General features: G+C 44.3%; 1 protein-coding gene across 1 annotated transcript in view; it reads right to left on the bottom strand.

Moving 5' to 3' along the window:
- Nucleotides 1-4,510: 4,510 nt before the first annotated feature.
- The window catches only part of LOC306848560 (beta-1,4-mannosyl-glycoprotein 4-beta-N-acetylglucosaminyltransferase-like), a 39,534-nt gene continuing 16,102 nt past the window's right edge, over nucleotides 4,511-27,942 (bottom strand). Inside the window, exons 2-3 of the mRNA XM_079383193.1 lie at nucleotides 12,541-12,763; nucleotides 4,511-7,890 (exon numbers count right to left, since the gene is read on the bottom strand). Of these exons, the coding sequence (XP_079239319.1) occupies nucleotides 6,643-7,890; nucleotides 12,541-12,762 (1,470 nt within the window). The 5' untranslated portion in view covers nucleotide 12,763 and the 3' untranslated portion in view covers nucleotides 4,511-6,642. The remainder of the gene's footprint in view (nucleotides 7,891-12,540; nucleotides 12,764-27,942) is intronic.

Below are 27,942 nucleotides of genomic sequence, written 5' to 3'. Positions count from 1 at the left end.
ACTGGTCCGCACGGACAACACTGCGACCGTTGCGTACATCAACCGACAAGGTGGTCTGCGCTCCCGTCGCATGTCGCAACTCGCCCGCCACCTCCTCCTCTGGAGTCAGAAGCATCTGAGGTCGCTTCGTGCCATTCATATTCCGGGCTTGCTCAACCGGGCAGCCGACGAGCTGTCACGAGCTGCGCTCCCCGGAGAGTGGAGACTCCATCCCCAGACGGTCCAGCTGATTTGGAGACGTTTCGGACCCGCTCAGGTAGACCTGTTTGCTTCTCTAGAAACCTCTCATTGCCAGATGTTTTACTCCCTGACCGAGGGAACACTCGGCACGGATGCACTGGCACACAGCTGGCCGCGGGGCCTTCGCAAGTATGCATTTCCCCCAGTGAGCCTTCTCGCACAAACAATATGCAAGATCAGGGAGGACGAGGAGCAGGTCCTGCTCGTGGCGCCGTACTGGCCCACTCGGACTTGGTTCTCAGAACTAATGCTCCTCGTGACAGCCCCTCCTTGGCAGATTCCTCTGAGGAAGGATCTACTGACTCAGAGACGGGGCACCTTATGGCACCCGCGTCCAGACCTCTGGAAGCTACATGTCTGGTCCCTGGACGGGACGCGGAGGTTCTAGGTGACCTACCCCAAGGGGTAGTTGACACCATCACTTCGGCTAGAGCGCCGTCCACGAGACAGGCCTACGCCTTGAAATGGAACCTGTTCGTCGAGTGGTGTTCTTCTCACCGAGAAGACCCCCGAAACTGCCCGTTCAGAGTCGTGCTTTCCTTTTTGCAGCAGGGGTTGGAGCGAAGGCTGTCTCCCTCCACCCTTAAAGTCTATGTGGCTGCGATTGCTGCCAACCATGACCCCGTGGAAGGGAAGTCGGTGGGTAAGCATGACTTGGTCATCAGGTTCCTTAGGGGGGCGAGAAGGTTAAACCCTCCACGGCCCCCCTCTATACCCTCTTGGGACCTGTCTCTGGTGCTCAAAGCACTACAGCAGGCCCCATTTGAGCCTTTGCAGTCAGTTGAGCTGCAGTTTCTTTCAATGAAGACTCTGCTCCTGCTTGCATTGGCCTCCATCAAGAGGGTAGGGGACCTGCACGCATTTTCGGTCGACGATTCGTGCCTAGAGTTCGGGCCGGCTGACTCCCAGGTAATCCTGAGGCCCCGGCCTGGCTACGTGCCCAAGGTTCCCACTACTCCCTTCAGGGACCAGGTGGTGAGCCTGCAGGCGCTGCCCTCGGAGGAGGCAGACCCAGCCCTTGCTTTGCTTTGTCCCATCCGAGCGCTAAGATGCTACGTTGACAGGACACAAAGCTTCAGGACCTCAGACCAGCTCTTTGTCTGTCACGGAGGCCGGCAGAAGGGGAAGGCCGTCTCCAAGCAGAGGATGGCCCACTGGATAGTGGACGCCATCACCCTGGCTTATCAGGTACAGGGTGTGCCCTGCCCGTTCAGGTTGAGAGCTCACTCTACTAGAGCTGTTGCATCCTCCTGGGCGTTGGCTCGTGGCGCCTCGCTGGCAGATATTTGTAGAGCTGCGGGCTGGGCGACCCCTAACACGTTCGCTAGGTTCTATAGCCTTCGTGTGGAACCGGTTTCCTCCTGTGTTCTCACCTCAAACGGGTAGAAGCACTGAGAGGTTCCGTTTTCGGGTCGGCTTGCTAAAACTGCTCCAGAGAGTCCGTACTGTAGACCCTGTCGAGTTCCTCCGTCCCCTCGGCAGTCAGATGTGGCGGAGCATCTGACGCCAGGCCCTCACTCGCTGAATCCATGAGAACCGGTAGAGGGCTGGGTTCCATATGAAAGGCCTTTTGGACCCCATATGTGTATAGTCCACGGTATAGCCTGAGAGCCCGTGTTTCCCCGGCAGGTCTTCTGCCAATCTCCATGAGGTACAATTTCCTCTAATTTTCCATATGCGCCTAAGGTTGATCATATGCGTAATTGCTCCGAACCTCCTACGGGAAGGGCGAGCTTCCGTAGCGTCCGGTTCCAACTAGAACGGGTACGTTTTCCCAGTGTTATCCAGTCTTACTGAGTGGGTAGTGCCATGGCAGCAGTAGCTGGTCTTCTGCGGTAGCCCTGACCTGCGCCAAAAAATAGGGGCTCAGGAGGCTTCCACAGGACACTGGAAGGGGCAGTACCCGTGGCCTTTTGGTAGGGATCCCAATTCGTCGGTCACCGACGTGACTCGGAGTGACCGACTGATAGGGAACGTCTCGGTTACGTATGTAACCCTCGTTCCCTGAAGAAGGGAACGGAGACGTCACGTCCCGTCGCCACGGCTGCTGTACCACCGCTGAGCGGCCGGGTCACCGGCTCGGCTCCTCAGCGAAAACCTGAATATGCGCTGCACCCGCTGCCTAATTATACTCACGCTGTGATTAGCGGCAGCTGGATGCAATAATCGCATGCCAATATCCATTGGCTTGTTTAGATACTCTCGTAGGGGATTGGTCTCTCTAAGCGAGATCCCAATTCGTCGGTCACCGACGTGACGTCTCCGTTCCCTTCTTCAGGGAACGAGGGTTACATACGTAACCGAGACGTTCTACTGGATCTTAGCACTGCGTTCGACACTATTAAACACAAAATTCTTTTAAATAGACTATAACACTTTGTTGGTGGAAGTGCATTAGCATGGTTCAAATCGTACTTATCTAAATGCCATCAGTTCGTAGCAGTGAATGAAGAGGTATCATATCGAGTACAAGTGCAGTACGGAGTACCTCAAGGCTCAGTACTAGGGCCGTTACTTTTCACACTTTACATGTTACCCTTGGGAGATATTATCAGGAGACATGGTGTTAGCTTTCACTGTTATGCTGATGATACTCAGCTCTATATTTCTTCGCGGCCCAGTGAAACACACCAAATTGAGAAACTAACGGAATGCATAGTCGATATAAAAAACTGGATGACGAGTAACTTCTTACTGCGAAATTCTGAAAAAACTAAATTCTGAGGTGCTAATTATCAGACCTAAAAACCCCACATGTAACCTAGAACCTGGAACACTATCTAACACTTGACGGCTGCTTTGGCAATTCTTCTTCATCAGGTAGGAACCTAAGTGTGCTGTTTGATAGCAATCTTTCATTTGAAAGCCATGTTTCTAGCATCTGTAAAACTGCGTAATTCCATCTCAAAAACATATCTAAATTGCGACCTATGCTCTCAACGTCAAATGCAGAAATACTAATTCATGCGTTTATGACCTCAAGGTTAGACTATTGTAATGCTTTATTGGGTGGTTGTTCTGTACGCTTGATCAGCAAATTACAGTTGGTCCAAAATGCAGCAGCTAGAGTCCTTACTAGAACCAGGAAGTACGACCATATTAGCCCGGTTCTGTCAACACTGCATTGGCTCCCCATCAAACATCGTATAGATTTTAAAATCTTGTTAATTACTTATAAAGCCCTGAATGGCTTAGCTCCTCAGTACTTGAGAGAGGTCTTATCACATTATAGTCCTCCACATCTGCTGCGTTCTCAAAACTCTGGCCATTTGATAATACCTAGAATATCAAAATCCACTGCGGGTGGCAGATCCTTTTCCTATTTAGCACCCAAACTCTGGAACAATCTACCTAATACTGTTCGGGAGGCAGACACACTCTGTCAGTTTAAATCTAGATTAAAGACACATTTCTTTAACCTGGCTTACACATAACACACTAATACACTTCTATTATTCAAATCCGTTAAAGGATTGTTAGGCTGCATTAATTAGATCAACCGGAACCGGGAAAACTCCCCATAGCACATGATGTACTTGTTACATCAAAAGAAGAATGGCATCTACGCTAATATTTGTCTGTTTCTTGTTCTGTTTCTCAGTCCGTGTCCGGATCAGATGGTGGATCGGCGCCGGGAGATGATGTATGTGGTCCTGATCGTCGGCGGAGGCCGGACACCTGGATGAGCCCCGGGGACATATCCCCAGTCACCGTAGCCACCCGATCCAGTCCGTATCCAGCCCAGATGGTCACTGCAGTCACCAGATCCAGTCCGTATCCAGATCAGATGGTGGATCAGCACCCAGAGACGACCTCTACAGCCCTGAACGTCAGCGGAGACCAGAACACCGAGATGAGCTCCAGAGACAGATCCCCAGTGAGGACCACTTAGACAGCCATCGGGAAAGACCACTGAAACCAGTTGAGCCCTTACAATCTGACTTTGCTGCAGTTGGAATTGAACTGCTGGTTCGTTTGGCCAGAGGAGAACTGGCCCCCCGACTGAGCCTGGTTTCTCGCAAGGTTTTTTTCTCCATTCTGTCACCGATGGAGTTTTGGTTCCTTGCTGTTGTCGCCTCTGGCTTGCTTAGTTGGGGACACTTCTTTTCCAGCGATAGTCGACCTGATTGCAAAGACACTATTTAAACTGAACTAAGCTGGATGATGACATCACTGAATTAAATAATGAAATGCCTTTAACTGAAAATATTTTTTTTAATCTTTTCATTTTACATTATTGACACACTGTCAGACACTATTTTCCTTTTTTGATATTGTGCAGTTGCTTTGACACAATTTAAAAGCGCTATATAAATAAAGGTCACTTGACCTAAAGTATTCAGACCATATTTTTAGTTTTGAGAGAACTACACTTTTAACTTTACTTCAATGTGTAATCTGCCACTGAGCTGGTGTTTTTATTGAATAAATAGTGAGCTTGTGTTCTAACGCCCTCTAGTGGTGAGAGGGAAATGCATCTCAATCACAATAATACCACATTAAATAATCATATTGGTCTTTTATATAGAAAAGATGACTTACGAAGGACAAAAATTTGTATAATTCTCCCAATAAATACAAATTCATCCAAAAATCACTTTCTACGTGAATCATTTGAAAATACAACTATAAATTTCTCTGAAAAATATGACATGAATCAACATTGAGTAAAATTATTCACATTTTTACAGCAGTTCTGTGAAACCCCAAAAACAGACATGAAAAATACAATCACATTCGTTCAATAAACAATCTGAAATATCAGTAATTGGACAGCAATCATTAAACAATGAAAAGACAGCAGTTGCGTAAAATTCAGTGTGCTGACATGAATATCTGAAAAGAAAAGCTACCCTATTTAATGTGTTGGACAGTAAAACAACAATTGACTGATCCTTATTCTACTGTACAGATTATGGCTTCTAATTTCTCTAAAAAAAAGGAAGTGCAATTGTTTAACATGTTGGCCCGAGTGCATATTTCTCACATCTCATGTAAACTTCAACTTGATTTTCTCTGCAGGGTCACGGTCACCTCAAGTAAAGATCTAATGACACCATGGAAAAGGAACAGTTGACAATTCTATCATATTTCAAATAAAAGGAGATGTTTTGCAATATTTTTTCCCAAAGAAAAATCACAAGACAGGCAAAAAAATAAAAACATCTTTCAAAATATCACTTTTCATGCTGACATGCATGTTTGTCTATTGACCTGTGTGCATATCTTTATGTAAATAAGCAACATCAATTATAGATATAGTTTAGCTACAAATAAAAAAAAATGTGCTCCCCCTTACGTCATCCAAGATGTAGATGAGTTTGTTTCTTCATCGGAAAAAAAGATTTGGATAAATTTAGCATTACACCACTTGCTCACCAATGGATCCTCTGCAGTGAATGGGTGCCGTCAGATTGAGAGTCCAAACAACTAATAAAAACATCACAATCCACAAGAGAGAGTGAGAGTGAGAGAGAGAGAGAGAGTGAGAGAGAAAGAGAGAGTGAGAGAGAGAGAGAGAGAGTGAGAGAGAAAGAGAGAGTGAGAGAGAAAGAGAGAATTGGTAAAGGTCTATGAGGTGGGATTTGAACTCGGGATGCCAGCACGAGCAGTAGCGCATTTACCCACCTCGAAAAACACACAATTGCGTGGGGCCCTACGAGGCACTGAGATTTACTTAGGGCCCCCCCATAACGTAAACACACCCACGAGGCTATCGGCGCCAATCATCATGATGGTTTAAGCCAATTTAGTGCATAGCATATGGAGTAAACATTTCTATAAAAAAAAAAAAAAAAAACGTCATATCAGATCCAAGTCCATTTAAGTGCAGTTATTTTCATATATTACTATGATTAAGTTTGGAGATCTTTTCATAGAAACATGAGTAAAACCATGTTGGGTATAGGCGTCTTGGTGTCCCCAGGTGGCGGGTATGGAAAATAATCTCATAATCTCCCGGCTGGCAGGGATTGTAGGTGGGGGGAGTGAATGTCCAGCGCTCTCTCCACCCTCAATACCACGACTGAGGTACCCTTGAGCAAGGCACCGAACCCCCAACTGCTCCCCGGGCGCTGCAGCATAAATGGCAGCCCACTGCTCCGGGTGTGTGTTCACGGTGTGTGTGTGTTCACTGCTGTGTGTGTGCGCGTTGGATGGGTTAAATGCAGAGCATGAATTCCGAGTATGGGTCACTATACTTGGCTGAATGTCACTTCACTTCACATGTTGGTATTCTTTTATGTTATTATGGTTCGTCTGTGATGTGGTGAGAATTCATAAGAATTGTGGAACTTGAAAACTGAATCACGAACCACAAAAGGCTGCGAAACTTCTTACCATCATTCAGTTTCACTTCTCGCTTAGGTTTATTAAGCTGATAATTTGAAACAGGCCTGTTTCTCAATGTTTCTCTTTTGCATATGGGTTCTCCAGCAAGTAGCGATATTTTTCATAGTTGTCCAGCAGGTATTTGGGAGCATACATATGCTCTTTGGGGTCTGAGGGTGGGTAGTCTGGAGCAGACCCATCAAACCAACCCCCTGTCCCTATTAACTCTTTAATATAACTCATCTTCCGTTTCTCGCTGTAATCGCCCCAACGTGGGAAGTCTCCATTTTGGGCCGATATGAGTTTGTAATAAATTCCTTCTGGTTTAAAACACCAAGAACAGTGCCATCCAGCATAGTGAACTGGACTTCCGATGGCCCATGGCACCAGAATGCGTCCCGTGGAGTTCTCATATTCCCGGAATCCCGACATGGAATAATATGACCGGCGCCGGAGATAAATGCCATCACCTTTGTAAACCTTAAAGAGCATAGCTGCCGTGCAAGCAGATAAAACGTTTAGTGTTCCAAACTGCCTCCAGTAGAATCCGTAAAGGGATTTGCGCATGTGGATCCCAACTGGTTCCGTCCAGCCATTGTAGAGCTTGAGGAAAAGGATTCCATCTCGGGCAGGAATTTCATCCGCGTCATCGATGACGAAAACATCGTCCGCTTTGAGGCCCTCAAGCCTCGACATTCCGTTTTTGGTTAAATATGTGCGGAGGTAATCATCCACGATCCACCCGTCCACATGACCGCCATCAGGAAAATGGTCCAGGAAGATGTACAGGATTTTGTGCTTCATGTAGTCAAACGTTCCATTTAGAATCAGCTGCCGGAATAAAAGATGTCTCGGGTCACCGTATGCAGTGAAATTGGATTCACAGACCAAAAACACATCCACGACATCTCCAAGTTCGTGGAATCGAGCGTGTAGTAAGTCAATCTCATGGTTGATGTTGATGGCATTGATAACCCGACGTGGAACGTTTCTGGGTATTACTTTTGACTTGGACGGGAGATTGGAATGATACACGATGGTAGGGATGCCACAGTGAGGGCCGTGCCAACCCTGCTGACAGGAGCACTGAACCACCTTGTTGACTGCATTGATTGCGTCATCTTTGGGTTTGATTTCTCGGCGACGTTGCAGTAACCTGCGGTGAGATGCAGAGGCGGTCATATCTGTCCCCTCTTTGAAGCACACTGCTCCGGATTTGGTGTGGATGAAAAAGGCTGTGGGATCATCATGGAGTACAAATGTACGTTCATGAAGTTTGCTATCTGGAGGATCTGGCAGGATCACAGAGTCAACATTCACCTGTTTGGAGGAAAAGAAGATTATATATACAGTTTCATACATCTATGTAATGTAAAAGTGACATTCTTGTATTTGACATTTTGCATTATAGTCCAGGTGATGTGTGCAAAATTTGAGGTGATGTGTTCACTTTTTCATAAAAGCATGAAATTTGGTACACTTGTATAGTTTGTGGCCCTAAACATTTTCAGAAATGGAGCCGTCGCAAAAACACCTCGTGGTCGCCATGGTGGCCATTTTACTTTCCGCCATAACCAAATTATGTATTTTGTGTCATATCTCCTGAGCCAAACATGATAACACAGACAAGGTAATGTCTACCCCTGTTTTGATGGTCAAGGATTACAATGATACCATATACAGCAAAATAAATTGTTCAGGTGAAGAGTTAATGGTGAAATCATCAATGTAAGAAGGAAATAACAGTATCTGAGCATCACAGCATTTACAAAAGTCCATATTATGGCTATTTTTTTTTTCTTTGATAATTAACTAATATTTTATTCAATAGTACAATAAAAGGATGTTTTAATTAATTATGAATTCGTTACATTTAGCGCTTTTCTGGGTACTCAAAGTGCTTTACATGGAAGGGGGAATCTCAATCTCAACTGTGCAGCATCCACCTGGATGATGCGACGGCAGCCATATTGCGCCAGAACGCCCACCACACACACCAGCTAAATATTTTATTCAACAGTACAATAAAAGATTGTTTTCAAGAAGACTTTATAACATCACAAGCAAATGGTTCTCTCTAACAACTTCCCTTTCTCTCACCCCCCCCCCCCCCCCCCCCCCCCCCAGCAGGTTGGAAGGGTACTGGTCTTCTCATTTCTAATAATTGGAAATACTCAACCCACTCTTCCCTACGCATTAAAAATTATTTTGAGTTTCAACTACTTTGTAGTTAAACTCCATATTGTATTGATTTATCACCTTCCTGGTCATATATAATCCTTTATAGAGGACCTGTATGGGCTGCTGTCCTCATGGCAGTCCACTTGTAGTCTTTGGTGACTTCAAAATCCATCTTGAGAAGCCTTACACTGCAGACTTCTACTTCCACTCCTAGCTTCATTTGATCTCAAATGGCTTACCACCACAAGCACTAACAAATCAGGCAACCAGCTCGACTTAGTTCACATATGCAGTTGTATCACAGACAACATTTGGTAAAACCTCTAGACATCTCTGCTCATTTCTTTATTATGTTATATTATATTTTATGTTTGGTCTCGTACTGTATCATGTATCTTGTCAGTGTGTGCACTTGCTTGGCCATTTGTAGTTGATAAACAGGAAAGTGGGTCCAGCTGAATTGAAATGATCATTTGTTAGATTGGTATAATGAAGGTTATTATACCGCGGCAGCGGTCGCGGCAGTCGTCGTGTGAAGCCCTCTTAGTGTGAAGACCAAAGAGTGTAAAGACCATCGACTCTACCGTGCGACTCCACCGGGCAGGGACACCGGCAAGGGATAGTAGTAGCTTTTTATTTAATTTTTTCATTGATATGTTTATTATTGAAATGTTGTTGTTATATGCATGTGTTAATTTTATTTAATTTCTTTATTTTCTTAAATATGTGGGTAGATAGTATTTATAGAGTTGTAACTTTTTAGTTTTAGTTACTTTTTCTTATTTGTAAGTCGCTTTGGACAAAAGCGTCTGCTAAATGACAAAAGTAAAAAAGTAAAGAGTGTAAAGACCATCGACTCTACCGTGCGACTCCACCGGGCAGGGACACCGGCAAGGGATAGTAGTAGCTTTTTATTTAATTTTTTCATTGATATGTTTATTATTGAAATGTTGTTGTTATATGCATGTGTTAATTTTATTTAATTTCTTTATTTTCTTAAATATGTGGGTATAGTATTTATAGAGTTGTAACTTTTTAGTTTTAGTTACTTTTTCTTATTTGTAAGTCGCTTTGGACAAAAGCGTCTGCTAAATGACAAAAGTAAGTAAGTAAGTAAGTAAGTATTATATTTAACCTACATATTACTACCCGTGTGCCACCAAATCCTCTACCAGTTACTTTTAGGCAAAACCTACGCTCCCTTTCACCCTTCCATCTTTTCTCTGTAGTGTCATCCTCTCTTCCCTCACCCACCTATTTCTCATCTCTGGATGTAAATACAGCAAGTGACACTTTATCATCCACTTTAACTTCATTAAACAAGTGAGGCAAAGCAAACGCACACCTATAGAGGTGCAAGTTTAAGGAAAAAATATGATCTAATTGAAAGAACAACTGTACACTCACTTAAGCATAGGCTATGTATTATGCTTAAGTGAGTGTGCAGTAGTTCTCTTTCAATTAGTCCACTTTAACTTCATGTCAAGACACTATCTGTCTAGACAGGCCAGTGCATAATACCCCTTCTAACCTAAAAAGTTTCCCCATGTATCATCTTTACTGTATTTTTGCTGAGCAGTCTTTTGGGTGGCTCACCAATGTAATAGATTTCTCTAACATAAAACATTAAGTATGCTTGACCAAAATTTTTTGGGGGAGAAGAATTTATTGAAGATGGTAGTGTAGCAGTTCTTCAATAGTGATGTTAGCATGTCTTCCTTCAAACAATCTTAACCCTTGTATGAATCCTAGCTTCTCCCAAAGTTCTGACTGTGGGATATAATTTTATACCTGAAGACACAAGGGCTAGAAACAATACTGTTAGGACCTTCCTGTTGGAGATCCTTCAATCTACAAGACGTTCCCGAGGAATGCTGTTCCTTTGTTAATCTAATGGAATGGACCATTTGGATCACACCTTTATAGACAGTTACATTATTTCTTTCACAGAATGACTACATTGAAATATTACAGTTGCATGCTGTGAAATCCTGGAAATGTTTTACACAGTAAATTACATTATCATCACTTTACAGGCTTTTACTGCGATTTTCACAGTATAATATCGTATTCTGGAATTTTACTGTGAAAATAATGTAGGTGGAGCAGTTACAGGAAACTACTGTGAATTCCTTCCCGCCTCCGCACGAGGTGTCATCTGAGCTCTCTCGTCTCCATTTTCTCATCAGAGTCCAACGGAATCAGCGGTAAGTGTTGAAATGTCAAATTAAATGCCTTTATGATAGTGATGTAATTTAAAAGTATTAACCAAGTACAGTTAGTTGTAGGTTCTGTTGTCACGTTTTTAGCGGTTAGCTTACTTGTGTTGGTTTGAGCGCACCAATTTTTTAAACAATAAACCGACATTGGCTGTAGTAATTGTATAGTGTTAAGTTAGTAGCTAACTGGGAGACATTAGCTCATTTTTGGAGCCTCATTTCGAAAAAAACCCCAAATGTAATCAACTTTAGCTTTTCTTAGTGCTAACAGCAATCTCTTTCCCTTATTAACGTTAACTGGGCTTCTTCATAATTTTCTCCCCTGCTGTGTGTGAGATACGGAGCAGCCTTTGTCTGCTTCATGAACTGAAAAATGAAGCGCATATACATTTAATATAATTTTAAAGTATTAACCAAATAGTTGTAGGTTCTGTTCTCACGTTGTTTGCGGTTAGCTTGCACATAGGTTTGAGTGCGCCATTTTTTTGAACCATAAACAGACATTGGTTGTAGTAATTTTACCGTATTATGTGAGTAACCTTAGCTAACTGGGAGACATTAGCCAATTTTTTGGAGCCTCGTTTTGAAAAAAAGTTGTATAAAGTTGTATGACACTGGTTTGTAGTTCAAATAGTTTTACTATTTACTTGTTATTCTTGTTATTTCCCTACAGCGGCTAATGAAATTTTCACATATCACCTGGACATTAGTAGTTCTGTCAGTTATTGGGACACCCAAATCTTAAATATGACGATTCCCTTCAAACAAACATAAATATAAACAAATATTAAGCGTGATATAAGTTTCAAATGTTGCAACTTAAATGTATAGACCTGAACTAACAATGTTCAATTAATTTGTATTTATCACTTTTAATACTGTCCCAAGTGAGCTTTATTCTGTAAGTGTGCAAAAATATTAAGCATTTTTTTGGTAACACTTTACAATAAGGTGTCATTTGTTAACATTAGTTAATGTATTAACTAACATGAACAATGAACAATGCATTTATTAATCTTTATTAATGTTAGTTAATAAAAATACAATCATTCATTGTTCATGTTAGCTCACAGTGCATTAACTAGTGTTAAACACAGCTTGTAATTTTAATAATGCATTAGTAAATGCTGAAATTAGCATTACTAAGATTAATAAATGCTGTAGAATTATTGCTCATTCTTAGTTCATGTTAACTAATGTCGTTAACTAATGAACCTTATTTTAAAGTGCTACCCATTTAAAAAAAAATAAATAAAAAATCATACCGGTTGGGTTACATGGTCTTGTTTACAGATTTCAGATTCTGCCCAAGGTGCATAGCTCTGTTTTGCTCTAGTACATAAGCTGATATCTGTAAACGAGACTATGGTGACCCAACCGGTATAGTCAAATTTTAATGTCTAAAACAAAATAGCTTGGCTTCTGTGTAAAACATGTTACATTTAAAACTCAACACACACCCCAAGTTACGAATAAAAACCTGGCCTGGTCAGGTCATGTAACTGGCTAAAAGCTCAGACTGAAACCCTTAGACCTCTAGACGTTCTCTTTTGACCCTCATTGGCTCTACCTTCAGGTGGCTGTGTTTGTGAAAGTCTTGCTGGGGGTGGAAGTCAGCAGCCGGAAAATTCCAGAAGATATCACTGAACATCTTCAGAGATTTTAGATGGGTGGAGGAAGCGGAGAGCTCCTGCAGCAGCGAAATATTGTGCAGGGCTTTGTAGTAATGAAGGAAGGAAATGACACAAATCCCCAGTAAGCACAACAAGACTTTATGCCTTCTTATTCTCATCCTGTAACACAAAGAAACCGCTGTTAATGTACAGAATAAGCGTGTCACTCAAAATCATCTGGCTGTCGTAGTGTCCTCTCAGTTCGAAACAACAGCGGCAAGCTAACGCAATGACACTTGGCGATCATATTCTTCTCTCTCACTGGGGAGTTTTTGTCTCATCCACGAATAGATGAGCAGTGTTTTGAAACATTAACGACCATGGGAAAGACTAGCAAACTGACTCAAGTTCTGTGTGAACAGCACATTACATTGTGTACGCAAAATATGCAAATCCAGAGAATTTATCTGATTAGCTTCCAGTTTGATTTGCATTGAGCAGACTGGAATGGTGAATTTTGATAGACATGTTAAATATCAAACATTAACACAAAACAGCATATTATTCAAAACTCTGTGGTAATCTTTACGTTACAGTAAAATTTGTTTCATGGTGGGATCAGCAAACAAAAAGTACAGAGCAAGTAAAAAAGAAAACAAACGGACCAGGCCAGTAAAACAAGCACTTATTGTTGAGCCCTCCATCTTATATTTTCTTACTTTATGGCCTTACTAACAACCTGGAGCAAAGATCTGACTTGAACTGACAGTCGCAATAAAACACACACCAAGCAATGGGTCAATCCAAAGTGTTCTCAGTGCAACATTTGCAAGCTTTCTTATATCTATGACATGTTAATTGTGTCTATCAACAATTTTTACTTAAAGAGTTCATCCAAAAATGAAAATACTGTCGTCATTTGCTCACCTTTAATATGTTCCAAACCTTTGAGTTTCTTTCTTCTGTTGAACACAAAGATATTCTGAAGATTGTTGATTAGTAACAAAACAAAACTAAATCTTGTGGAGATAAGAAGAATCAAGGAAGCGGTTTTACTGCTGCAACGGTTACATTCCAAAAAAAAAAAAAAAAAAAAAAAAAGGGAGGAAAAAACAGACATTGAAACGAGTTGGGCATGAACCAGTAACTAAAACCATAAAAAACTACTTTAATTACTTATAAAGTTTTAAAAATTAAAATTTATTAAAACCATATAGACATTTAAAATATTACAAAACAAAAAAAAGCTAATAAAAATGACAAAGCACAACAAAGTTACTAAAACTTCTAAAATCAAAACAGCAAATATATAAAAAAATCTAATTCAAAATAAACAAAAAAAATGATTTTTTGTTGCTGGTTAAGGTGTGACTCAGGACATAACTGAGCTTAAAAAACATCCCAAAGCTATTGTTACAAAGCTCTTTTTAATCAATGATAATAAAATAACCCAGTCACAAACTTAACGTGAAGACAGATCCTCTGACAGGACACACAGAGAGACTGAGTGAATAATTCACCTGACCCGTGAGCTCAGTTTCTCTCATATCATCTGTTTTCTCACCTCCCAGCATTAATATTGAACAGAACAAACAGAATCTACAGCTGAACTACAATTTATACCCTTAAATATCATGTTTAAGCATGGTTTTATAGGGTACGAAGGTCAGTGCGACAACACAATAAATCTTTTTTGTAGTCAATTATTAACAAAAAAAGGTTACAGATTATGGCTGCTTTCTAAATGAGATACACTTTCAAAAATTGGCAGCCATAAGTTCTAACAATTCAATATTTAATACTACTAATAATGACCTTTTAATTTTGCATTTAGAATTTTGTTTTCCGTGTATTTAAACCATGTCATGTCTACTTGTCTAGAGGACAATTTAAAACAAAATGATACAGCTTACCTGACTTTACCCTACCCAATAAAGTATTAAAACCAGTCTGCTCATTTCCAGTCTCTTGACGCCACAAAACAGTGATTTTACATTTTCTATCCATGGCCTGAGAGCATGCTGGAAGTCAGATAAGAATCATCCCTCTAAAACAACAGGTTGCATCAAAAGCATCACAAAGTTACATTCACTGGACATGAGTAAGGACATAGTTTGCTCGTCTAAGCTTGCCATCATATGATGTTTTCCACTTAACTTTTGACTGAACATCTTGTTTTATTCATATACAGGTAGGGCAACACAATGCTTTTGGTTAAGGTGCGACTCAGGATGTACAACTGAGCCCAAAACACACAAAAGCTATAGTTACAAAGCTCTTTTTAGCAGATGAAGTCATGGAGATTACATGCCCGTTCTTACTTGTTCCACTTTTAAACTGTAGTAGTGTGAATTTCTTGAAAAGCCTCCAGTATGGTTTCGAAGTAGATATTTACTCACTCATTGCGTCAAACCCATGCGCAGTTATTATTTCTGTCACAACACAATAGGAGATATTTGTATCACAACACAAAAGGGGATATTTGAAGAATGTTTGCAGTCAAGACCCATATGTTTCCATGTACGTTTAGTGAAATTAGAAGAAAAAAAAACACACACACACAAAATAGTGCACATTTAAGTCAATATTTTCAGATAAATAGTATAATTCATTTTCTTATAAAATGTCATCATATAAATAAAATGTATTTATATAAATAAATTCATATTTAATTTCAGCTCAAATCAGTCACATAAAAAAGCATTAGATATGCAAGAACCAATGGTGCTTTCTTTCAAACATGTAAAACCTGTGGTGTGGCGCTTTGCCGTGCCATTTTTGAATGGTAATGCAAATAAGATTTTCCTTTTGTGTTTTACAGAAAAAACATCATGGCTTTCCACAATATGAAGGGGAATGGCAGAATTTTCATTTTCTGAGACATTTCAAAAGGACAAGACCCCTCTTATCTTTAGTGCTTATTTACAGAACAGAATAAACTATAATGTTGACCATCACCCTTCCATATTCACACTTCCTGTTTCACAATGTGTGTGTTTTTTCAGAGAGCACCAATGCCAGGGGCACAAAGGCTTCTTTTTTTCTGCCAGACTCTCCCTCTTCTGATTCTCAAATGTCAACTTTTTTCTCAGCATGTACAAAAGCTCTCTTCTCTCGGTTTGGGAACCACACACATACACACGCACGCACGCACACCAGCAACCTCCTTTGCTATAGTGTAGTGCTCAATAGAGAAAGAGGGTTACAGTTTCTCTTTCAGAAACACACAGACACACACACACGGTGGTTTTTAGGGGCAGCATCATCATCATCCAAACAAAGCTATGTTTGGTCATGACTTGAAGCCGCAATGCTATACATACACATACGTAATGTTTATATATTAAATACATTCAAATTATGAAAATAAATATACACATGTAAATATTTTCAAAATACATGCTGTGTGTGTGTGTGTATTTATATATACACATTATGTAACACATTATGTAATGTGAGGCGTGGCCCGAGCACCTATCAGCGTCGCCCTGGCAACAGAGGAGAAACACCTGCTCCCAATCACCACGGGCTGATCGGTCCCAGCTGAGAGGACTTCACAGACGGCTACAAAAGCCGTGTGGATGCACACATGGGTGAGCAATGTCTCCCGACGCAAGGAAACTAACAAACCTATCTTCTGTCCCGCAGAGAGCTCAGAGTGACCGATCAGCCCGACACCTCCCGCACTGTCTCCCGAAGCACCGAGCACAGCAGCACGAGGAGGAACGCGACACTCTGCACGCCCCACGGACACGGGAGTTGTTAGCACCTGCACCTTTTCTGTTTGAGCACAATAAATACACCCTCCGGGGCATTTATTGCACTTTCGCCTGTCGTGTGATCCTTCAGCCCGCTACACTGGTGGAGAATGCGAGCAGATTGCTGAAGGATCGCCGACTTTCATAACAGCCCCAAGTAATTTTTTTTTGGTTTTTCCCCCTCTTGCTCTTCACTCTGTTTCAGACAGGTATCGGCGGCCGCCGCTCCCCAGCCATGGAGGAACTGTTAAAGCATCTAACAGAAGTAAGCATTCGACAGCAGCAAATAGTGGAGCACATGGCTGCTCGCCAGGGAGAGACGGAGAGAGAGAGATCGCTGCCCTCCGCCTTTCCACTGCCCAGCGGGTTCCGCTGCCCCACCCCCGCGTACAAGCCACCCAACTTTTGCCGAAGATGACGGCACACGATGACATCGAGAACTATCTGAAGATGTTCGAGGCCATCGCGACGCGGGAGGCGTGGCCGCGGGAAGAATGGGCACGGGTACTGGCACCGCTTCTCACCGGAGAACCGCAGCAGGCGTATTTCTCACTTCCCACCTCCCTAATGGAGTCATACGATGAGTTGCGGAAGGAAATCCTGGCCCGCGTCGGCCTCTCCCCCATTTCGGCCGCCCAGCTGTTTCACACATGGGAGTACAACAGCCGGTTGCCAGCCCGTGCCCAAGCTGCCGAACTATCGCGTCTCTCCCAACACTGGCTATTGACTGGGGAACCCAGCGCCGCCCAGGTCGCCGAACGAGTCGTGGTGGACCGGTTCCTTCGAGCACTTCCCCGTCCTCTTCGGCAGGCGGCGGGTATGCGGAACCCGCAAACCATCTGGGAATTAGTGGAGGCCATCGAGCTGGCGGAAGCAACGCAACGCCGGGAGGCTGGGGAGCGAGCACCGCCTTTTCCCCGGAGGGTGTTCCCGGAGCGACGCACGCCGGAGGGCACCCAGCGCGCAGTTGGCAGGCCAGCGGTTCCCGGCGTCCAGGATGAGCCAATGCCCACAGATTCACCGCGCTCCCCGGACCGGGCCTGGCTGGCAGGTTGTACGGTACATCGAAGGCCACCCCCAGAGGGACCGCACGCCAGGGTAAAAATAAACGGCCGTCACTACCAGGCCCTCCTGGATTCCGGCAGTGCCATCAGCCTGATCCGCCCCACGGTGTTGCCACCGCCGACGAGGGCCAAAGCGCACATCCCCATCACCTGCGTTCACGGCGAAACCCGTCGTGTGCCAGCCAGACAAGTCACCATCACAGCGGCACCTGGCCAGTCGAAGTCGGCGTCGTTGACGATCTCCCCGTCCCCGTTCTTCTCGGACGAGACTGGCCAGGGTTCGACCGTCTGCTCGCCGCTGCTGCTCAGCCTGCCAGCCCAGCCGGGAACCGCCGTCGCAAGAAGCCGAGCCGAGGTCCCCGACGACGACCGGCCCTCGTGACAACCGACAGCGCCAGAGATGGTGAGTCCCTCCCTCAAACCGCTAACCTCTTCTATGATGTGTTCCAACAGGCTAGGAGGGAGGGAACCTTTGCGAAGGAGCAACTCGGGGACGATCGGCTCAAACACTGCTGGGCCCAAGTGAGGGTAATCGAAGGGGAAAACGCGCATCCGCCACCCCACCCAACGCCCCACTTTGTGGTCCAGAATGGCCTGCTATACTGTGTCGCCCAGCGGAGGGGGGAGGAAGTGAAATTGTTGGTGGTACCTCGCTCCAAAGTGGCGACGATTATGGAGTTAGCCCACTCTCATCCGATGGCTGGCCACCTGGGGGCGCAGAACACCATCCAACGGATCAGAGACCGATTCCACTGGCCCGGCTTGGATGCCGACGTTAAAAGATTCTGCCAGGCGTGCCCGGTGTGCCAGCGGACGTCGCCACGGACCCCTCCCCCCACTCCGCTAATCCCGCTTCCTATAATCGAGGTGCCCTTCGAGCGGATAGGAATGGATTTAGTAGGGCCGCTGCCAAAGTCTGCCCGGGGACATGAACACATCCTCGTCATCGTGGACTATGCGACCCGCTACCCAGAAGCCATCCCTCTTCGCAAAGCCACCTCGAAGGCGGTTGCCCAGGAGCTCTTCCTGCTGTGTAGCCCGGTCGGCATCCCCAAAGAGATCCTGACCGACCAGGGCACCCCCTTCATGTCCCGGATGATGGCCGACCTCTGCCGCCTCCTCAATATCAAGCAGCTTCACACCACGGTATACCACCCGCAGACCGATGGACTGGTAGAAAGATTCAACCAGACGTTGAAGCAGATGCTCCGTCGCGTGGCTGCTGAGGACCGTCGGGATTGGGACCGTATGCTTCCGTATGTCCTCTTTGGCATACGAGAGGTGCCCCAGGCCTCCACCGGGTTCACGCCCTTCGAGCTCCTATTTGGACGACAGCCCCGGGGGCTGCTCGACGTTGCCAAAGAGGCCTGGGAGCAGCAGCCCGCCGCCCATCGGTCCACCACTGAGCACGTCCGGGACATGAGGGAGAGGATCGACCGAGTCATGCCGCTCGTCAGGGAGCATCTCGGGAGGGCCCAAGAAGCGCAAAAACGCCATTACGACCGGGCGGCCCAACCACGGGAGTTCCAACCGGGGGACCACGTGCTGGTCCTAGTCCCCACCACAGCCTGTAAATTTCTCGCCCAGTGGCAAGGCCCGTACACGGTGACGGAACAGGTGGGGCCGGTCACCTACCGCGTCCGCCAACCCGGGAGGAGAAAAGAGGAACAAATCTACCACATCAACCTCCTCAAGCGCTGGGTCGGGACTGGGGCCCAGCTATCTGCACTGGCGACCACGAGTCCCGTGGTTGTGGATATCAGCACCCACCTCTCGGCCGCCCAGAAGACGGCGCTCCAACATCTGGTCGGTCAGTTCTTGGATGTGTTCTCCCCACAGCCCGGGCGGACCAATGTTCTCGAACACGACGTGCACACACCGCCAGGGGTCGTCGTCAGGCAGCGCCCCTACCGAATCCCTGAGGCTCGGTGGCACGCCATCGAGGAGGAAATACAGGAGATGTTGAGGTTAGGAGTAATTGAGCCCTCTCGCAGCCCTTGGTCCAGCCCCATCGTGATGGTCCCGAAGCCGGATGGCACCCTCCGGTTTTGTAACGACTTCCGCCGGCTCAACGAGGTCTCCGAGTTTGACGGCTACCCCATGCCTCGGGTCGACGAGCTCCTGGACCGTCTGGGGAGGGCCCGGTTCATCTCCACGTTGGACCTCACAAAAGGGTATTGGCAAGTACCCCTTTTGTCCCAGGCCAAGCCGAAGACTGCCTTCTCCACCCCCTCCGGGCACTGGCAATACCGGGTTCTCCCCTTCGGGCTGCACGGGGCGCCTGCGACGTTCCAGCGAATGATGGACATCCTGCTGCGACCACACCAGGAGTACGCGGCGGCCTATCTGGACGACATCGTGGTGCACTCGGAGACCTGGAACGACCATCTTGAGCGGTTACGGAGGGTGCTGTTGGAGCTGCGACGGGCTGGGCTCACCGCCAACCCAAAAAAATGTCATCTCGCTCTGCCTGAAGTTAAGTACCTCGGGTATCAGGTGGGTCGTGGCCTGATCAGACCCCAGGAAACGAAAGTGGCAGCGATTCTCTCGGCCCCCGGCCTACCTCAAAAACTCAGGTACGAGCATTTTTGGGTTTGGCGGGCTACTATCGCTGCTTTATTCCTAACTTCTCCTCCTTAGCAACCCCTTTGACAGACCTGACCAAGAAGGGGCGGCCGGAGAAGGTACCCTGGGGACCCGCCGAGGAAGAAGCCTTCCGGCTGATAAAGGCAGCGCTCACCTCGGAACCGGTGTTGTGTGCACCCGACTTTAACCGCCCCTTCTTGTTACAGACGGATGCCTCCAACACCGGGTTGGGAGCCGTTCTCTCCCAGGTACAGAACGGTGAGGAACACCCGGTGATGTTCATCAGCCGAAAGCTGTCCCCCACGGAACAACGCTACGCCACAGTAGAGAAGGAAGCGTTGGCCGTCAAGTGGGCAGTCCTGGAGCTCAGGTATTACCTCCTCGGCAGAAAGTTTACCCTGGTCACTGACCATGCCTCGCTGCAGTGGATGGCCCGGGCCAAAGACACCAACGCGCGGGTAACTCGCTGGTTCCTGGCGCTCCAGGACTTCCACTTTGACGTACGTCATCGGGCCGGGACCGCCAATGCCAATGCCGACGGACTCTCGCGGATGTGGCCAGCTTTCGCAGGTCTGTCAAAGGTTCCCCCTCCCTCAATCCCCATCTCTCCCCTTGTTCGCAGGACCAGGACGTCGCTTGGGGGGGGGGGGGGGCGTGGCCTGAGCACCTATCAGCGTCGCCCTGGCAACAGAGGAGAAACACCTGCTCCCAATCACCACGGGCTGATCGGTCCCAGCTGAGAGGACTTCACACACGGCTACAAAAGCCGTGTGGATGCACACATGGGTGAGCAATGTCTCCCGACGCAAGGAAACTAACAAACCTATCTTCTGTCCCGCAGAGAGCTCAGAGTGACCGATCAGCCCGACACCTCCCGCACTGTCTCCCGAAGCACCGAGCACAGCAGCACGAGGAGGAACGCGACACTCTGCACGCCCCACGGACACGGGAGTTGTTAGCACCTGCACCTTTTCTGTTTGAGCACAATAAATACACCCTCCGGGGCATTTATTGCACTTTCGCCTGTCGTGTGATCCTTCAGCCCGCTACAGTAAACAAACTTATTTTGGATGAGATTAATCTCAATTAATCGTTTGACAGCACTAATATATATATATATATATATATATGTGTGTGTACAGCTCAACACAACGAATGCTTCAAGTGGTTTCCCCAAATTCAACAGAAAATTTAACTTTTAATGACTTCTGCACTCTTAAAATTATTGAACCCCTTCATGGGAAGCATCTTTAGTCTTAGCAGGGAACCCTTTTGCTGTTATGCAGCAAATCAGATGCATAGCCAGACACCAGCTTCTGGCAGCATTGCTGAGGAATCTTAGCACATTCTTCTTGAGCCAAGACCTCTAGATCAGTAATATTTTTGGTTTGGCATGCTTCAACCACCTTCGTCAAATCCCACCAGAGATTTCCTATGGGGTTCAAGTCAGCTGAGTGTGAAGGCCACTGGAGAATCTTTCAGGACTTCTTGGTGAACCAGGTCTTGGTGAAATCTGAAGTATGATTGGGATCATTTTCCTGTTAGAAAGTCCAGTGTTGCTCAAGTTTCAGCTTCCTCACAGACGACATTAAGTTTTCTCCTAGGATTTCCCGATACTCTAAAGAATCCATCTTGCTTCCACACACTGCAGGTTTTTAGTGCCAAATGATGCAAGGCAGCCCCAGAGCATCACTGAGCCACCACCGTGCTTAAGTGTAGTGATGTTTTCAGCATATACTCTTCTTCCTTCAGATATACTGCTGATCCATAGGCCCGAAAAGTTCCAGTTTTATTCTATCGCTCCACAGAACAGAATCCCAAAACCTCTGTGGCTTATTTATATGATTTTAAGCATAGTGGAGCCAACTTTTCTTGTGCTTTGGGGTCAGTAGTGGTGTATGTTTTGGAGTTCTGACAAACCTGAGTTTAGTATGCACCTTATTGTCCAAAATGAAACTGCTTGTTGCCTCAAAGTCTTGCTGCAGGTCTTTTGCAGTCATTCAAGGGTTTTTCCTCAACCTGCAGTCACTGATAGCTTCCTTTTCTGCCCTGTCCAGGTAGTGTAACCACTGTTCCTTTAACTTTGAACTTGCAAACTATGCTTCCAACTGTTTCTATAGGAACATTCAGTACCTTTGCTATGTTTTTGTACAAATCCCTAGCCAGTTCAGGTATTTCATTTTCTAGCTCAAGCACACCTGGTGCAACTAATGTGCTTGTGACAAGACCGGTTTTGCATATAATGGTGTGCAGTTGTGAGGGATTCCGCTCAGAGGGATGAATAATTTTGAGACTGTAGAAGCCTTTAAAAGTTGCATTTTCTGTTTAATTTTGAGAAAAAGCATTCATTGTGTTGAGCCATTTCAATTGCTTTAGTTTGATTTGTTCATTACAAACATTTGAAAGTCTGAAAATTGTGACAATAAACCTGATTTGCAATGAGGATTGAATCATTTTGATTACAACTGCATATTGTGCTGCCAAACCAGCTCTGATGCATTTAGGTCAGCACATCCAATAGATGCTCAATCAGATTGAGATCAGGGGAATTTGGGGGCAATGCAACAGCTGGAATTGTTCCTCAAACCATTCCTGAACCATTTTTGCAATGTGGCAGGGTACGATAGTGGTATGTCAAAGTAACATCCATATGAATGCAATCCAATGTTTCCCAGCAGAACACTGCTCAAAACATTGGAACGTGGCTACTGTCGCGGCGGAGCCACATGGCGTTTAACCAGTATGGGGACACGGTTGACATACAAGAACAAAGAAAATCAGATTTGCTTACAGAAGTTGAAGACTTGCCAAAATACACCGAGACAGACAAGGAGGTAAAGGTTGGAATACACTACATGACTTTTTGAAAACACTGGGCATCATACACTTACCGACTTTGTAGTAATCACAGAGGAAAAACTGGCTATTGTAGGATATCAGAGACTGAATCAGACCATTTTAAGATGCATCAGAACATTGAAACCTGAGGAGCTGGAATGCAGAGAGGCCTTAAGGAACAGGATGTCATAAATCTAGTTTGGAGCAAGCAAATCCCAACTAGCAAGCCTCTGTCACCAAACAACTTGCAACACTGAGGAAAAAGAAACACTTATTGATAATTCCAATTCAAGAAGGAGACTGTCAAATTTGTTGCAAGTAATCAAGACTGATGCTCACACGTAAACCTGTGATAGAAAATCATTAGCTACAGACTCTTTCGGGCGTGTCTCCACACATAAAAGACCGTCCAAACCAACATTCCTTCTCTAAAGAACATGCATTCGTTCTCCTTAGAACTATACAAAACTTTCTTCTCCATATGCACATAAAATCATCCTAAAAGGACATTTTTATGTTGTACCCACATATCATGTTTTAATCAAATAATATGTATGTCTTTTTAATCATTATTGAATAGCTCGAGCCTTATAGATAAATATTGCATATTTAGTATGTATGAGCTCGAAAATTCATGCTGTAAATGTTTCTTCCAATCAATTCTTTGTCAAATGCATCATAGTCTTATTATGAAATCATGTTCAAAAAGGTATACTTTGCCAAAGCCTGTAAAATTCGGACCATGTGACTGATAACAAGCTGATTTATGATGTAAAGAACACACCCTAGCTAAGCAAGGACAGTTTCTGATTGGTCAAGACATCCAGATGGGATGGGTCCAGAAGCTGAGTTTAAAACCTCAGGACATCGTAAAATACACTCTCTTACTTTTTGCTCTCTCTGACTCTCCGACTCTCGTACCCTTGTCCCTCTCACCGCGTGCGTGCTGCTCTTTGAGCGTGCCCTGGCCCACGTGCCATAATGAGAAAGAAAACAACTTAGTCTCGTTACATCATTTTATTTGTATTATTTTACTTTAGTTTCTTTTCTTTCCGTGGAGTTTCGTGTGTTAATGTAAGTTTGTAAGTCCAGCTCCGACCCGCTTCAAACTTCAACCAGAAAGAACTCCGCATCCTCAGACAACGCCCAAGAGACATCACTTCAAAGACTACTGAACTTCCAGCCAATCAGACACTTCGGGGAACCCCCTGTCTGCAACGAGGACACAACCCCGTTACACAGGCAAAGCAAGCAACACTCCTCCAGATTCTAACAGGTTCTAATTGGTGTATTTAATATAATTTTAGCCTCATTGAGAAACTCAAAGCGAGGGTTAAATAAGTGATTGATGGTTGTTCAGGTCTATGCAATAGCACATATTGCTGTGAACTTGGGATTTCACATTTCCATTCTCTTAAACTCATCCTTTCCTCACTCTCTCTCTTTTGCAACGTGTGAATGCTGTGAATGCTTGTGTTCATGTGTTAGATTAGTTTATGTCTTAGGTTTATATAAATAAAATCTGATTTATATTTTAAAAGAGAAGTATCTTGTGTTTTCTGCTCACAAGTTAATGCCTTAATCTGTCGATTTCGTTACTGTGCTATTTAATAGTGTTTTCACTATATTTTGGATTTTAATATCCAGTACAGAGTTTGTCATACAGAGTTTTGTTCAGTGAATCGCCGTAACACTGATTCTGTTCAAATCCCTATAAAATCATAAATGATTCCCTTTGAGCTAAATTAAACTATATTAATGTAATAAAACCCCTACATTTTTTATTGGTGGAGGTTAATATTATATGTAATAACCTTACATATTGGTGGAGAATGCGGGCAGATTAATCTAAATTGTGAGCATAAACCAAGTATTTAATCTTTTCCTATTGCCGCGGACGAGAGACGAGACTTGTGTGTGTGTGCGCGCGTGCGCGTGAGTGACGTCAGCTGCGCGCGCCCCGCTTGAATGAAGTCAGCAAAAGAGCTTCTCAAACTGCAGTAAGTGAACTTAAAGTTAACATCTGAGATCGTACAATAAGGTCGAAATTGAGCGTGTTCCTCTCTTTCTGTAATGCCTTTTTTTTTATAGTTGAACTGATGTCCTGCGGGTTCCAGGTCAGTCAGTAGCTATTCTCCTGAATCTCAGTCTGTTAGCAGAACGAAGCTAAACTGCAGTGATTTAAACGGGAAATAAATCAGTGTATAAAGAATAGTTTTGAGCGTGTCCCTCAATCCTATTTATCAGAGCCATTATTATTCATAGTTTGATTAGCAGTGCGTGTTCCATTGTTAAATCATCTATGACTCCCTCAGTTAAACATTAGACAATAACGCTTGTCTGTTTGTGTAACTGTTCACTAAGTGAAGTTAATCTCGCTCCACACTGCGTGTGTCCGGGAGATTTTAATGGGAGTTTTTAAAAGCTTTATCAAGTAAAGTTTAACTTTGAACCAACAGCGAAGAAAACCTGTTGTGTTTATGTGTCCAGAGAAACTGGCACGGCTTCTAATACAGCACTGTTTCCCTGCAGCACCAAGCTGCTATTTTAATAAGTTTAACTCTGAACGAACTGAGAGTTTAAGCGCCACATCGCAGAACAACTAAAAGCGGTGTTGAGTATTTGTACAGTGTGGAAATGCGCTGACATTTCATGTAACATGCTTAACTGTACTGGCAATGCAACGTTTGTTTTGGTTTCCACAGTTACGATCGATCGTGACACGGAAGTCTTAACCTACTTCCGGAGCCACTTTGTACTGCACACGCGCAGCACATCAATGCTGATGTAAACAAACTCATGCTGTTGCTAAGCTAACGAAACGGTTGTTTACCTGGTACAAGTCTATGCTAAAGATTAGCCTCAAAGGTTAGCAGTTAGCATTAACCTCCGGTGGTTTAATACAGTGTGTGTGTTTGGAAAGCTAAAGTGGTTTAACCCTTTAAACACCTCTCAACTAATAGACTTGTTGGTCTTTCTCTTTCTTATTTCTCTAATTTCTCACTTCTTACCACTTATTTGCATTTTACTAGAAAGGGAAATACTAGTTCACAATTATTAATTGTGCCAAATTCAAAATTTAATTAAAACATTAAATTTATTTGGAATCATTCAAATTTCCCTCAGATCATTTCATATGATCGATACTTCTGTTATTCTCTTCTGGGCCTAATCATTTTAGATACAAATAAGTCTTGAACTTGGAACGTTTAAGTAAACTTATTCTATCTAATTGATTTATTACCCATATTAATAGATTCTATTCAGACTTATACTCACTCATTACTTTATTGCGTTTTATTCCCTCATTCTTCCTGTTTTGGTTATACGCTTAGCCACTATTTTTATTTACTGATTTTCTCCTTTATTTAATTTCATGCTTTTGCTTATTTTATTACTTTTCATTTTACTTTGTCTCACCTGAGCCTTAATAGGAGACAGTGTTATCCCTCACTACGAGTTCAAATAAATTAAAGAGACACATCTCTTGCACCCAAAATTTTATTTTTGTTGATTAGTTGTGGAGCAACTGACAACAACTCGTAGTCGGCATAACTGCTTGCTAGTGGACACCATCCACTCGATTTACTGTCTCTTCTCTCCTGTTCTCTCCTGCTTTCTTTCATCTTCACTTTTCACATTTGTGGGGACCTGTAAGAACCATCAATCAATTCTAAGTGAATGAGATACACAAGCTTGTCAAAAGGACTAATCATCTTTACGAATTTGATTGTAATCGTTCTTCCTAACCTCCCTACATTAAGAACGCAATCAAAATTTTAACATCTCATACAACGCTGAGATAAATTTTAATAGAGAAGTTTTGAGCAACCGTTGCCTTCGCAGCCTCCCTGGTGAGCGGTCCAACTGTAAGGTGTACGTTGTCAATCCTGTCAGACTAAAAAGAGATATCAGAATTATTATTATATTCATCTGTCGAGAACAGAGATTTAATAATATTGTTTGCCTCTTGATAACATTTAATTGAAAGAAAAAAAAAATTTTAATAAATAATTTCTCATTTGAAAAAAAAGGGAATTGTTTATTTTAATTGAATTTGCTTTTCACCTGTTTCTCTCTTTCCCCTCTTCCTCATTAGAGTGACGAAGTCTTCACATCTTTAGTCTACTACCTAGACACTCTGAGACCAACAGTCATCACCACCACACTACGCTAGTGGTTCAAAATCACTGACACAACACTTAGTTGCCTCACCACACCTAGGCTTTTACTCCACACAGATCTGTGTCAGTCTCTCTTCTCCCTAGCGTGCCAACATGCCGCAGACTGCAAACCCCTTTGCACAAGGGGAAGATGGGAACACTTGGCTGAGAGGCACGACAGACAGCCTCACCCCCAAGACCCTTGAACTGTTATTATTTTTAATAATAATCCTAAGCCTGAGAAGATTCCTGACACAAGATTCAAGCCAGAACAACAACCACGAGGAGTTAGTCAAAATCTCCAGCTCTCTAAGCTATGCCTTCACAACCCAGCTGAAACTGAGCAACAAGCACGTCGCCCACCTTCAAGAGGAGCTGACATGTGTTCAACGCCGCATAGACAAGCTGGAAGTGAATGTTCAAGATCATCTCAAAGCACCCAACGAGAGGGAGCAGGAATCAACGGAACAAGTTAAGGAGCTCCAAGCAGCCCTGACAGCAGCTCAGCTCGACCAACAACATGCAAAGGCTGCCCAGAAAGACCTGGTAAACAGACTCCAGTATGCTGAACAGCTCCTAGAGAAAGCCAAGCATGACATCAGCGACAAGAATGCTGAAATCAGTGCCTTGAAAGACCACCTTGAAAGGTACAGCTCTAAAATAGACAATCTGACCCAACAAATAGACGATACCAACGATCAGCTCTACATGGTCAGAAAAGAACTTAAACATGCTGATGAGCAGAAACAAGAGCCAAGGCGAGAGAAACAGCTCTCAGCCTCACCTCTGCTGAGCAGAGCAGAGTCCCACATTCAAGAACTCGTATACAGCGAAAGAAGCGAAGAGCCACAACCCAAAACCTCACCTGCCTTCGCCACAGAACTCTTTCCTGTCAACGAAAGAAAACCTCCCATCCAAGCAGACCTCGGAGCTGCACATGGGATGACCAT

The sequence above is a fragment of the Barbus barbus genome (genome assembly GCF_936440315.1).
Source record: "Barbus barbus genome assembly, chromosome: 3".
In the NCBI taxonomy this organism is placed as follows: Eukaryota; Metazoa; Chordata; class Actinopteri; order Cypriniformes; family Cyprinidae; genus Barbus; species Barbus barbus.
Note: the sequence above shows the minus strand (reverse complement) of the source record. Positions and strands in the feature narration are given on the sequence as shown.